Here is a 13,314-nt window from a genome sequence, read left to right on the forward strand (position 1 = left end):
GAACGGGGCAAAGGTCTGCTGTAGAACACAGCCACTAAGGGAGCTGTGCTGAGAACTGTGGGATGCATACAACAATCGCTGTCAGCAATCAGTCACGCAGGCTGCAGGAGAGTGATTCTGCAGCGTAGCGGAGATTATTGAGGGGCTGGGATGGGGGAGGGGTCGATGTAGTAAGAAAAGTAACAAGCAGGAGGCTGTACAAATGTGTAAATTCAAGTAGGCAGCTCGCAGGCACCTTTTGCTTACATCTTCTTGGTGTGTAAGTTAAACCCATTCCGCATTGCTTACCCCCATTCATCCACCAGTAAGTGGGCATTGGGAGGTATAAGGGAGTCGATCTTACATCCAGGGGCGGCAAGTTGTATGGGCCCATGGTGCCCAGGCTCCAGCAATATTCAGGGCCTGGGGGCCCGGCTCCACCAATGTTTGGGGCCGGGTCTCTCCCCCGGACCTGCCTGCTGCCCCTCCCCCCCCGCACCCCTCCCAAGTGTCCCCCAGCCCCCACTTGCTGCCCCCGCGCACCTCCCCTGGGTCCAGGAGCGTCCCTGGCTCTCCCCTGCAGCTCCATGCTGCCTCCACTCTGCTGGCTTCTGGCATCAACTGCCGCCGTAGGGTCCTTGTGCTCGACATCTGCTAATGCCAGGGCAGGGTACCCTGCCCCTGCCCTTCTGCCTCGGACCCTTCCCTTTTCCATTGGGACCCTCCAGCAACACAGAGGGTCCCCCGCCTGCAGTCACCGCTCCTGCCCTACGCTGGGCAAGGGGCAGCTCTAACCCCCACCCCCAGTGAGGCTACAGTGAGGGGCAGCAACAGGGGAGGAGGCGCACATGTGATGGAGGCCGCCCCCTCCCTCCCCCTGGCACCCACCACAGGAGAGACAAGGGGGCTTCCTGGATCTGAGAGGGGCCCTAGGATCACATGCAGTGACAGTGGTATGGAGTGAGTGTGCTGCCAGAGGGGAGAGGAGGGCCCCTCCCCCAGAGCTCACTGCTACCGGCAGGGAGAGGGCTGAGGGGAGTCCTCCTCTCTGGCCCCAGCCCCGGGGCAGCCTGCCTGCACCCAAAACTCATCCCCAGCCCTGCCCCACCCCCGAGCCCACACCCCCAGCCAGAGCCCTCACCCCCTGCACCCCAACCCTCTGCCCCAGCCCTGAGCCCCCTCCTGCATCATGAACCCCTCATCCCCAGCCCCACCCCACAGCCATCACCCCTGCACCCCCTCCCACCCTCAAACTGCCTCCCAGAGCCTGCACTCCCTCCCTCCGCACCCCGTCCCATCCCCAAACTCCATCCCAGAGCCTGCACCCCTCACCCCCTCCTGCACACCCATCCCCTGCCCCAGCCTGGAGCCTGCACCCAGCATCCAAACTCTGTCCCAGAGCCTGCACCCCTCACCCCCTCCTGCACCCCCACCTGCTGCCTCAGCCCAGAGCCTGCACCCAGCACCCAAACTCCATCCCAGAGCCTGCACCCCAGACTCCCTCCCAGAGCCCAACCTCTCACCCCTTCTGCACCCAAACTCCCTCCCAGAGCCTGCACCCTGCACCCTTCCTGCACACCAATCCCCAGCCCAAGGCCTGCACCCCAGACCTCCTCCCCCCCACCCAAACTCCCTCCCAGAGCCTTAGGCAGGTGGGGGGGGGCGGAGTTGGGGGAGGGGGGTTCTGGGCACCACCAAAATTTCTACAAACCTGCCACCCCGCTTACATCTCAACTGTGAATTAGGCTCCAAGTCTTGACGTCCCCTCCTACCGCACTCCACAAGCTGCTAAGAGCCCTCTTTCACTGGCACCAAGAGACCTTTCCCTTCAGCACCCTCTCAGTGCTGGGGAATTCTCAGTGTAATTCACCCTTCGTCACCCCTGGGAACAGTGACATCTGCTGGCTCCAAGGACACACGGCTGCTCACTGCTCCCAGTCCTGACAAGACTTTCCCCCCCTTGCTGGGTGAGTGCTTATTATTCAGTGGCCACATATTTCCATTCTTTATGGTCCTGAGGACGCTTCTCCTCCTGTGCTTTCACTGCATCTCAGTCCTCACGTTGTGAGAAAGCGCCCCCCTGTTGATACCAAGCAGATGTTTCATTACTGGTGTTTGGAGACAGCCCTAGTTTGGGGTGTCATTGCTGAACTGTGTATCTTTCTTGTTGTTCATTCTGTGGATTATGTTTAACACTGGATACGTTCAAAGATGTTAGAATATTTACAAGTTGAGACAGAAAAAATAGCACTTGCTTTCTTGCTTTCCTTTCTCATCTGTCTAGGTTGTGACGAACAGGGACACGCAAGAGACCTTGCTGTGCATAGCGTATGTTTTTGAGGTGTCAGCTAGTGAACATGGTGCCCAGCATCACATCTACCGGCTGGTGAAGGACTAGAGATTCTCTGCCCAGGAACTGCCTCCATGAATGTATATCTGAGGGAAACGCCCGTGCCTAACCCCCAATACCAATCCGAAAAATAAACTGCAGACATGGTGTATTTTCAGAAAAGAATCTTCGAGCTAGTTTGTGATTGCAAGCGTAAAACAGTGCAGCGTCATGGGCTTGTGTAATTGGGGAAAAGGCTTGAAACCAAAGACATTGAAAACACAACATCACACCACACCACCAATCTCTGTTAACTGCCCCTTTGGGTTCCATGTTATTTGGGGCAACCAGGCCGCTGAGCAGCTCAAGGATAATGGGATGCAGATGTACATCATACACACGCTCATATGCACAGACATACAGTCACAGATGTACACCTGCATGCTTGCACACAGTCTCATGCACTGGGTCACAAGTACAAGTTGAGTCCGATGTATGCACATGCTTGGTCATGTACACATACACACAGTCATGTATGTATTCACAGGTCCACGTGTGCACTCCAGGCCAGCACACTTGCCCAGAGACACACTTGCACAGTTAAATGGATGCAAGAATAGAGATGTGCACAATAGACATGCCCAGGCACAAGCATGCACACAGCAATGCATGTGTGCAACCAGACACATACACACATAATCACATATGCAAGTGGACTCATTTGCACACGCACAGTCACACATTTCTTCTAATTAGGCTTGTCTGAGCACCAAGCTTGCTCAAGTCTTCTATACAGTACTAAGAGAAGTAAAGCTAGCCTACCAAGCTGGGGTTGTGTGAATGACACTTTCTTCTTTCTGAGATGCTTTCTTTCCTTTGAAGTGCAGCTCTGCTCAGAAAAGTGAATGTGTAAAACCCCGTCTTTGTACTCAGTAGATCTGCTCCCCGTGTGTGTTCAGAGTCACATCTGCTGGCTGTTCGGACTGAGATAAGATCTTTCTTCTTTTCACTCCTGTTTGCCCTGCACAGCCAGCACAGCTCAAGGAGCAGGAGTCTGACCCTTCTCGTGCACCAGCAAAACTATGGTTACTAAGCCCCAATCAGTTACCCTTGTTTCATTCCAGGCAGTGGGGTTGCACACAGGTCACTGAGGGCACAATTTGTCCAGCCAGCTCCTTATTATTGGTGATGATGCTTGAGAAGAATTAAAACCCAGCTGGGCTTTCAGAGGCCCAGCTGAGTTTGTGGAGCAGGCAGCTGGAGAAATCTCTTCTCCCCTTGTAAACTGCCATGTGCCCTGGCTTCAGTGAGCGATGATAAACATGGAGCCCCACGGTACCATTGTGATGGAGTCCCTTGTCGGAGAAGAATCAGCCAGACAGGTCTAGCTGCGAGGTATTGGAAGAGACGTTTGCACTGCTGTTGGGGAGTGGGGTATCAGATGTCCAGGCACAATGCCTCAGAACACATTTTACAGGTGCTTTTAACATCCACTCTTTCTTGAAAAATAACAAAAGACCGTAGTATCTTACACATTTGTTTCATACAATTCCATCCATCAGACTCTTGGCGTATGGAAAACCACTGTGTTCTAGCCAACAGGAGCACATGGGAAACCAAAGTGACCTGACCCAGGGTCTGCACGGCACCAGTGTTGCTTGGGCAGCACCTGCTGAGCACTACAGAGGTAGGGCACTGCCCTAGCTATATCCGGAGCAGTGACACAAGGGCTTTCTGCGGCATTTCCAGCCTGTGTTTTAAGGGAATCTGCACCACGTTCTGGAATGTTGCAAAATCTAGCCTATTCCACCCAGGCCCTGTGACATTCACAAAAGTTTCTTTCTAGATTGCCTTTCACTAATTGCCAGCTGACACTGCCTGAGGGTGAATGAGCTCAACTGAAGAACAGCCAATGGCACTGTGTGCGTAAATAGAAGCTTTCTCCTTCGTTTGACTCATTCAGCTGGTCTATGAACACCGCACACCTGCATTTCTGAATGGATCAGGAGGCAGCTGATACTCAAGCACAAAGTCCTTAAGGCTGTGTCTGCACTAACATTGGCCTTAAAATCTCCCATCGGTGCAGCAGTAATGGGAGAACGTTCTCTGGTGTTTTAACCATCACGTCACCTAGGGACGTGATCGTTAAAACCTTAGAGCAGGTCCCCACTAAATTGTAAATTAAAATGTCCAACTAGGAGGGTGGTGAAGCACTGGAATGGGTTACCTAGGGAGGTGGTGGAATCTCCATCCTTAGAGGTTTTTAAGGCCCGGCTTGACAAAGCCCTGGCTGGGATGATTTAGTTGGTGTTGATCCTGCTTTGAACAGGGGGTTGGACTGGATGACCTCCTGAGGTCCCTTCCAACCCTAATATTTTATTATTCTATTCTATGATTCTATAATGACCATACATCACTCTCCCTGTTGTTGGCACCAGTGGGGCTGAACGTGTGCCAGGAACAGTAGAAAATCTTCTGGAAGATGCCGGCATCTACAAGTCCGTATTTGCACACAGGATTCTGAGGGGCAGGGATGTGAGAAGAAGTTCAGAAGAAAGGACAGTGGAGTTTGCCTTGAAAAAGAAACTGTTGAGCTGCTAAGCAAAGCCAGGGTTACTGACACTTTATCATCACTACGAATTTGTATTACAGTAGGTCTATGGGCCCCAGCTGAGACTGGAACCCCACTGTGGTAGGTGCTGTACAAACACCTAAGAGCTTACAGTCTGAACAGACAAGACAGACAAAAAGTGGGAGGGGAAACAGCAGCACTAAGGGGTCACGCCTTAAAATTCAAAATGTCCAATGGGCATAGAGGAGTTGTCATTAAACTCTTCTAGTTACTGGGGTGGGCCTGTGCTATTGTGCAACTATGAAGCTCTCAGAGTGCTTTAAAAGCAGTAACCAGCTAAATCTAACCTAGTGAGGCAGGTAAATATTATAATCCCCATATTACAGGTAAAGAAACTGAGGCCTAGTCTACACAACCTTGTAGTTGTTTAAGTAAAGATGTGTTTTAAACTGATTTAATTACATTGGCACAAGTTTGGGTGTAGATGCTCTTATGTTTTAAAAAAACAGATTAAGCTAAGCTGCAATAAGAGCATCTGCACCCAAACTCAAGCCAGTTTAACTAAATCAGGTTAAAAACACCACTTTAATTAAACTGCAGTAAGTTTGTGTTGCATGTCTTATCTACTTACTTAAGGGACTTTCCAACGATCCCACAGCAAGTCAGCAGCAAAGATGGGAAAACCTAAGGCAGACCTTAAGCATTTAGAAACATACAGTAACATCAGTGGAAGTTTAAAAGCACACAATTGTTGCAAACATGGCCAGCTGCCAGTATGAAAAACCTAGAATTGTTTTCCACCCTGTCCTTAGCCCTCAGAAAAATAGTGATTCAAATAGTTTCTAAATAGCTACTACTTTCTCTATAACTTACTTGATTATTACTACTACTAGTGACCTCTACTGTGGTTTTGCGCTCTGCTTTCCCAGCAAGCCCATGTGGGAGCTAGTTCTTTAAATCTGTGGGAGATAAGCAGCTGCAGCCCTAAAGTGGCCATTTTAGTAACTGAATTTTGTAGGCTGTTTTTCCCCCCTCTTAGCTAACAGGTATTTTTAGCTGCAATCTTGTTTTTCATTGATTTGCCTTTTCTCTCATTCTTGAGCAAGTAGCTTCAAGCCCTAGTAAGTTAACAATAACCATGGAGAGAAAGTCTCAAAGTGTCCAAAGAACAAAGCAATGAGGAGAAATAAGCAGCAAGAATCAATTGCTCAAATCAAATAAATCAGTCAAAGCTGATCAGGTTTTTTTAACCAAATTACTCAAATAGTGGCCAAAAAGAATGCAGTAGCTCTAATGTACCTTGATTGTAGTAAGGTTTTGCTACCAGACCTCACAAAATGTGATGTGAAAGATCAATTCAAATTTGCTTGGATATTAGAAGTTATCTGAAAAACTTGTTGAAGACCCATAATTAAGGGCCATGATAAATGGCAGTATATTAACCATGGGAAGGGTGGGTACTGAGGAGATCAGTTAGGTCTACTCTCATGTAACAGCATGATTAATGAGCTGGAAGAGGGAGCAAACAGCATGGTAATTAAATCTGCAGATGGTACTAAAGGAGGTATCCCCAACAGTGCAGATATAGGGACACCAATGCTTCTGAGCTATGAATAGTGACTTTAACCCCATTGAAGCACTAGACTGGAACCTGGAGAATAGATTGAAAGGTTAGATTTGAAATACGATTTTAAAATGTCCTTAAAAAACAAGGACAGATGGCAGCTGAATGGTACATTAGCAGTTTATCAGGACAGCACACAATGCGAAAGCCAGTGTATGGAGGAAGGAGGTATTTTCTATATGTTTAGGGGCGCGCACACACACACAAAATGACTAAACTGCAGTTCCCTCCAGACCCCAATATGCAATATGGTAACAGTAGAGTAAGTTAATACGCCTTGCAGTGTGACCAGCTCAATAGATGTGTTGTACTGCTGAGGATGAAGAACCCACCCTCTGCAAAAGACCTCAAACCAGACCTCAAAGCACAGGAGCATGTTACTGATCCCAGGGATTGTCATCTTATTTGGGCCCTCCTACTTAGGACTGGATTGTGGCTAGTTCCTGCATGGCATGCAAGGGAAAAAGAACCCTTTCCCCCTTTTTGTGTCCCCTGTTGCAGGTGCTGCTCACAGTCCCAGTCCCTGAGCTCAGATAAGCACAAGGTTTATGCAGGGCTGGTGCTGCTAGCCACCTTGGCAGTGGGCAGAACTGGTTGGCTGTGGAGTGGAGCATATGTTGCACCCCTGGGCCTATGTAAGAACAAGCAAAAGACAGAACTAGAACACACAGCCTAGTTTTAAATGCCTAAAATTCCAGCATTCCATATGTGCAGTGTTCAGCTACAGCTCCATTATTGTCCATTAGGTGTCACCGCTACCTAGTCTAAATTTCAAAATACAAATTGAGGGGAGGGGAAGTAGTTTTCAGTGAATCTCAATTGTAGTAACACTTCAGTGGACAATAAGTGAATTGTCTGTGGAGAAGCCTACCTATTTTTAATCCTATGAGATCCTAAATCCTCACCCATAAACCACAGCAAGTAGCAAAACAACCATGCTCAGCTAATGGCAGATAAAGATTAAACCCTGAGAGATTTTTTCTTCCTGTCCAGTAAAGCATGGATTTATAAATATGAACTTCCAGCATTCCTGAAGTATTTGCTCAACTTCCCCTGCCACTTCCTAAATCCTTCCTGCCAGCCTGCACTGAAAGCTTAAATTCAATTTATTTTAATGTCCTTGTTAACATTTTTTTAATTATGTTTTTTGTTGGAGGCAAAAGGAGGGGGTGGGGTCAGTCTGATAGCCCTGGAGACAGTTGGACATTTTCTGCATGCACAGAAAAAAAAAACCCACTGACAGCAGCCGTGCAAGATTCCCTCTCCACCAGGTACCTCAACGCCCTTCTGTTAGCTGTGCCGACACTGGGCGACAGTCCCAGGTTCACAATGGCGCCAGTGGTGCCAGGCCAATGCTCAGAAGGGGCCTTGGCCTGCTCTGCTTGCACTGTGCCCCAAGACCCCGCCAGCCCGCTGGCTCCCCACTGCCCACCACTTGCTCCTCTTGGCCTGCCCATTGGCCGGCCGAGGGCTCCTCCCTGCCCCCTGGCCCCACCCCCCGGCTCCCTCAGTGCACCTCCAGCTCCAGGCAGTCTCTGCTTCCCACCACCTGTGGGGCCATGTCTGTCTCCCTGGAGCTGAGCCACCTGGGACTGGTGCAGAAGCCTGGCCAGTCTTGGCCAGTTTGGGGGTGGGGGGACAGTGTCTGGGACTTGGCTGGGCCCCTCTAGGCAAGTGTGTCTTGAGGGAGCCCAGCTGGGGCAGGTCCTGGCCTGGCTGACTGTGCCACTCCCAAGGGTCTGGAGTGATTCCCCGCCCCGGGACCAGCCCTGGCTGCGCTGCCAGCTCAGCCCGACAGACATAGTCACCTCCCAGCAGGGCCCCGGTGAGTGTGGCTGGGAGGCAGGGCGTGGGAGAGTGGGCTTCTAGGGAGCCTGGGGGGGTGCTGAGCTGTGAGGGGGGTGGGGAAGATGTGTGTGTTGGGGCACTAGGCAGTGGGGGTGGGCCACTGTGCGTCTGGCAACTGCCCCATTGCCCCGGCTGGCCCCTTGATCTGGGGACTGACCTCCCTGCGCCATGCTCCATTGCCTCCATGGAGGCCCACAAATATGTTTGGAGCTGGCCCAAAAAAGGTTAATCCGGCCCTGCTGGGCGAGTGTGCTAGTGTAGCTAAACTGGTAAGAATCCCTACAAACCTTAAAAGTTCACATTGCAAAACACCAAACAACAGCATAAAATACAACCCGACTGGTGGTCATGGTGCACTAGGATGACATTAAAATCCAGGCGTGTGGAGGCATGCTGAGGAACTCTACTAGACATCAGGCTAGATTGTACGGTCCACATATGGAAGGTGCCATCCATGCAGACGGCCCTCTCCCACGGTGGGGTTTGTAAGCCATCTTTGCGGCACCATCCCCTTACCCTATCCCATAGACCCCCAACGCCTTGGGGTCAATGATCTGGGTCCAGGAAGACATGCATTACCCCTATCCCCAAATCCAGTGGAAAAACCAACAGCAAGTTCATGCTGCTTGAGGCTGCAATAAATCTTCCGTCTCACAGTTCTGGGGAAACTCACCCTTAAGGATGGGCTCCAGGGGCAGCGCTCTAACAGAGCTGTGCTGTTGGGGAACCGGGAAGTGGCCTGGGGTGGGAGGGGCTTAGGCTGGACTAGAAGAACCGTGTCCTCTTGCAGATCTGGTGAGATCGATGCAGAACCATTTCAGGGGCTGGGCCCCCTTCTGGGGTGGAATGATCTCTGCCCCCATAGCCTCTTCTCGCAGGTATTAAGCCCAGCTTAATTAAGGCAGAGCAAGCTACAATTCCACTGAGTACAAAACAAAACCCTCTAAGAAATAATCACTGGGGCTTCAAAAAGAACTACACAAGGGTAAAGGTATGGAGAGAAAACAAAGCGGCTTTGCTGGAAATGATTTATTATCCTTTACTTGAATTACAGTAGAGCCTAAAGGCCCCATGCTGCTAGGTGTTGTATTTACACATAGAAAGAGGCAGGCTCTCCCTGGAAGAACTTATTGCATAAATAAAGAAAGACAAAGGGCAGGAGAAAGATGATTATTATCCCATTTCACAGGTGTGACACTGCGGCATAGAGAGAATAAGTGATTTGCCTCCAGGTTACAAAAGGAGGCTACAGCAAAGCTGGGAATTGAACCTAGATCTCCTTCGTACCAGTCCAATGCCTTAATCATAGATCACCCTTCACTTGAAATGGAGTTGGGTAAAGACTAGCAAAGGAAGTAGAGAAGCAGATTATATGAATGCTATAGTTAATGGGCATGAGACACGTCAGAGGGGCTGTTACATATACATCAGGACAAAAAGAAACCGTTTAGGCCTATTTGACACTTCTTAGCCTTAACTGTTAGTCCTGCCTCCCTTATGTGCTCAAAGACTCTTTGTAGATGTTCTAGGTGTTCTGCCCAGGAATCCGAAAATATGGCCACATCGTCAAGGTAGGCGACTGCCTATTCTCCCAATCCTGCTAAGAGACCATCTACAAGTTTTTGGAAGGTGGCAGGTGCATTCCGCAGCCCGAAAGGGAGCACATTAAAATCATACAGCCCGACATGTGTGATGAAGGCTGACCTTTCCTTGGCGGATTCATCTAGCGGTACCTGCCAAAACCCCTTGGTTAAGTCCAAGGTAGAGATGAACTGGGCCCGTCCCAGTTTCTCCAACAGTTCATCTGTGCATGGCATTGGATAATTGTCTGGGCGAGTTACAGCATTTAGCTTATGGTAGTCCAGGCAAAAACGTATCTCCCCATCAGGTTTGGGAACTAGAACCACTGGAGATGCCCATGCACTGCGGGAGGGGTGGATTATGCCTATCTGTAGCATATCCTGGATCTCCCGTTCTATAGCAGTTTTAGCTTGAGGAGACACCCGGTAAGATTCGGCTCTAATTGGGTGAGCATTACCTGTGTCAATATAGTGGTATATTCTGCTGAGCCCTTGCCTTCTCCATCTCCAGTGCATGCTTCCTCTGCCTCCACCCTGGCTTTTTCTGCCTCCACAGCTCTCTTGTGGGCAGCTTCCTCTGCCTCCACCCTGGCTTTTTCTGCCTCCATCTCCAAGTGCCTTAAGGCCATCTGTCTATCATGCTCTTTTAGTTTCTTTTCAGCTTTAAGATCTGGCCAGCTCTAGTTTATTAGCTGCTTCGCTGGTAGTCATTTTCCTGCTTTCTTTTGCTTAACTCTAGCTAAACCCGAGAGTTAGGGGGAAAAAAAAACAACTTGTGAATTTCCCTGCAGGAGGTTAACTACCTTGCCTTTAGGCAGAGAAAACTCCAGCTCAAAAAAGAAGAATCCCTTTGTAAAAAAACTAACACCTCTGTCTCCAGGCAAATAGACAGAAAACCCTCTAGCTGCTCCCAGCTTAAAAAAAAACACCTCTTCAGGTCTGTGCTTTTGGTTCAAAATGATCTCTGGTTCAAAACTAAGCACAAGAAAGTAGGAAAATGACTACCAGTAAAGCAGCTAATAAACTAGAGCTGGCCAGATTCGAAGCTGAAGAGAAACAAAGAGCACAAACAAAAACCTTCCCCTTCCCCCACCAAGATTTGAAAGTATCTTGTCCCCTTATTGGTCCTTTGGGTCAGGTGCCAGCCAGGTTAGTTGAGCTTCTTAACCCTTTACAGGTAACAGGATTTTGCCTCTGGCCAGGAGGCCGCACCCCCCTCACGGATCAGGCCTGTTCTCCCCAGATCCGACCGATCCTAACGCTTGCAGAGTGCTCTGGGACAAACTCCTGATGGTCAGTGCGGGCGACCGAGACCGGCTAGAGCTGCCTCTCACTCTGGCCGAGTTCTCGGAAGCCCTCCGCCGCATGCCCACCAATAAATCTCCGGGCATGGACGGGCTGACCGTGGAGTTCTACCGCGTCTTCTGGGACGTCCTCGGCCCAGACCTAGTCACCGTCTGGGCCGAGTCTTTGCAGAGCGGGGTCCTCCCTCTTTCGTGCAGGCGAGCTGTGCTCGCCTTATTGCCAAAGAAGGGGGACCTCCGCGATTTACGAAATTGGCGTCCCATCTCGCTCCTCAGCACAGACTACAAGATCGTAGTGAAAGCAATCTCGCTGCGGCTACGGTCCGTGCTGGTGGACGTGATCCACCCAGACCAGACCTACACCGTCCCGGGCCACACCATCTTCGACCATCTTCGACAACCTGTATCTGGTCCGGGATCTCTTGGAACTTGGGTGTAGGGATGGTCTGTTGTTCGCCCTCCTGTCCCTGGATCAGGAGAAGGCATTTGACAGGGTGGATCACGGGTATCTCCTGAGCACTCTGCGAGCGTTTGGCTTCGGACCCCAGTTTGTGGGTTTTCTCCAGGTGCTGTATGCCTCCACAGAGTGTTTGGTCAGGCTCAACAGGACCCTGACCGAACCAGTCAGCTTCGGGCGAGGAGTACGGCAGCGGTGCCCCCTCTTGGGCCAGCTGTACGCTCTGGTGATCGAGCCCTTCCTCTGTCTCCTCCGCAGTAGGTTGACGGGGTTGGCGCTCCGGGAGCCGGAGCTGCGGCTGGTCCTGTCGGCTTACACCGACGATGTGCTCCTCGTGGTCCAGGACCCGGGCGACTTGGCACGGGTGGAGGCTTGCCAGGCCGTTTACTCGGCAGCCTCCTCCGCCCGGGTCAACTGGGTCAAGAGCTCTGGCTTGGCAGTAGGGGACTGGCAGCAGGTGAGCTCCCTCCCACCTGCGCTTCAGGCCATCCGGTGGAGCGCGGGTATGCTGCTCTATCTGGGCATTTACCTTTCTGCCATGCACCCATCTCTGCCGGAGAACTGGCACGGTTTAGAGGGCAGGGTGGTAGAGCAGCTCCGGAGATGGACAGGACTACTCCGGTGTCTCTCCCTTCAAGGGTGGGCACTGGTGCTTAGATCAACTAGTCCTGTCCATGCTCTGGTACCGGCTCAACACCCTGGTCCTGGCCCCGGATTTCCTGGCCAACCTCCGGACGTCGATTCTGGAGTTCTTCTGGTCAGGACTCCACTGGGTCTCTGCAGGGGTTCTCCATCTACCTCTGGAGGAGGGAGGGCAGGGCCTGAAGTGTCTCCGCACTCAGGTCCATGTCTTCCGCGTCCAGGCCCTGCAGAGGCTCCTTTATGGTGCAGGTAGTCTGGCGTGGAGCATACTAGTGCACACCTTCCTGTGCCACTTCCGAGGGCTCCGATATGACCGGCAGCTCTTTTACCTCCATCCGAGAGGTCTTCCGCGAGACCTCTCCGGGCTGCCGGTCTTCTACCAGGACCTCCTCTGGACCTGGAAACTGTTCACAGCGACCAGGTCCGTGGCGGCCTCCGTGGGGGAAGATCTCCTCGCAGAGCCCCTGCTACACAACCCCCAGCTCCGTGTGCAGGTGGCGGAGTCCCCCTCGGTGCGCCAGAGGTTGATCCTGGTAGAAGTTACCAGAGTCGGAGACCTCCTGGACTACGACCGGGGAGACTGGCTGGATCCCCTGATGCTCGCTCAGCGCATGGGGCTCTCCAGACCTCATACTCCCCTGCGCATACTTCAGGAGGTGAGGGCCGCTTTGCCACCCACTGCTCGGGTTTACCTCGACAGGGTCCTAAGAGAGGGCACGCCCCACCCACCCTCCACCCCAGGCCCTCCGGACCTTTTCATCGGGCCCCTGCCCTGTGGACCCAACCGACCCCCCCCGCCCCTTCACCGTGAGCCGGCTATGCGAGCTGCAGCCGGTCCGGTTCCAGACCGCGCCAAGGAAACATCTATACACGCTCGTGCTCCACACCCTTCACGTCCTCACCCTCGCGTCCCGCCCTGACACAAAGTGGCGGGACCTCCTGCCACCTCTGGAGGGTGCGGAGCCCTGGTGGGCCAGCC

The 13,314-nt window shown here is 51.8% G+C and overlaps 1 protein-coding gene across 1 annotated transcript in view; it reads left to right on the plus strand.

Annotated features, from left to right (window-relative positions):
- The window catches only part of TEAD4 (TEA domain transcription factor 4), a 59,016-nt gene extending 55,957 nt beyond the window's left edge, over positions 1-3,059 (plus strand). The window contains exon 11 of the mRNA XM_074935553.1: positions 2,264-3,059. Coding sequence (XP_074791654.1) covers positions 2,264-2,377 — 114 coding nt within the window. The 3' untranslated portion in view covers positions 2,378-3,059. The remainder of the gene's footprint in view (positions 1-2,263) is intronic.
- Positions 3,060-13,314: the final 10,255 nt, after the last annotated feature.

Source organism: Natator depressus, chromosome 1 (assembly GCF_965152275.1).
Source record: "Natator depressus isolate rNatDep1 chromosome 1, rNatDep2.hap1, whole genome shotgun sequence".
NCBI lineage: Eukaryota > Metazoa > Chordata > Testudines > Cheloniidae > Natator > Natator depressus.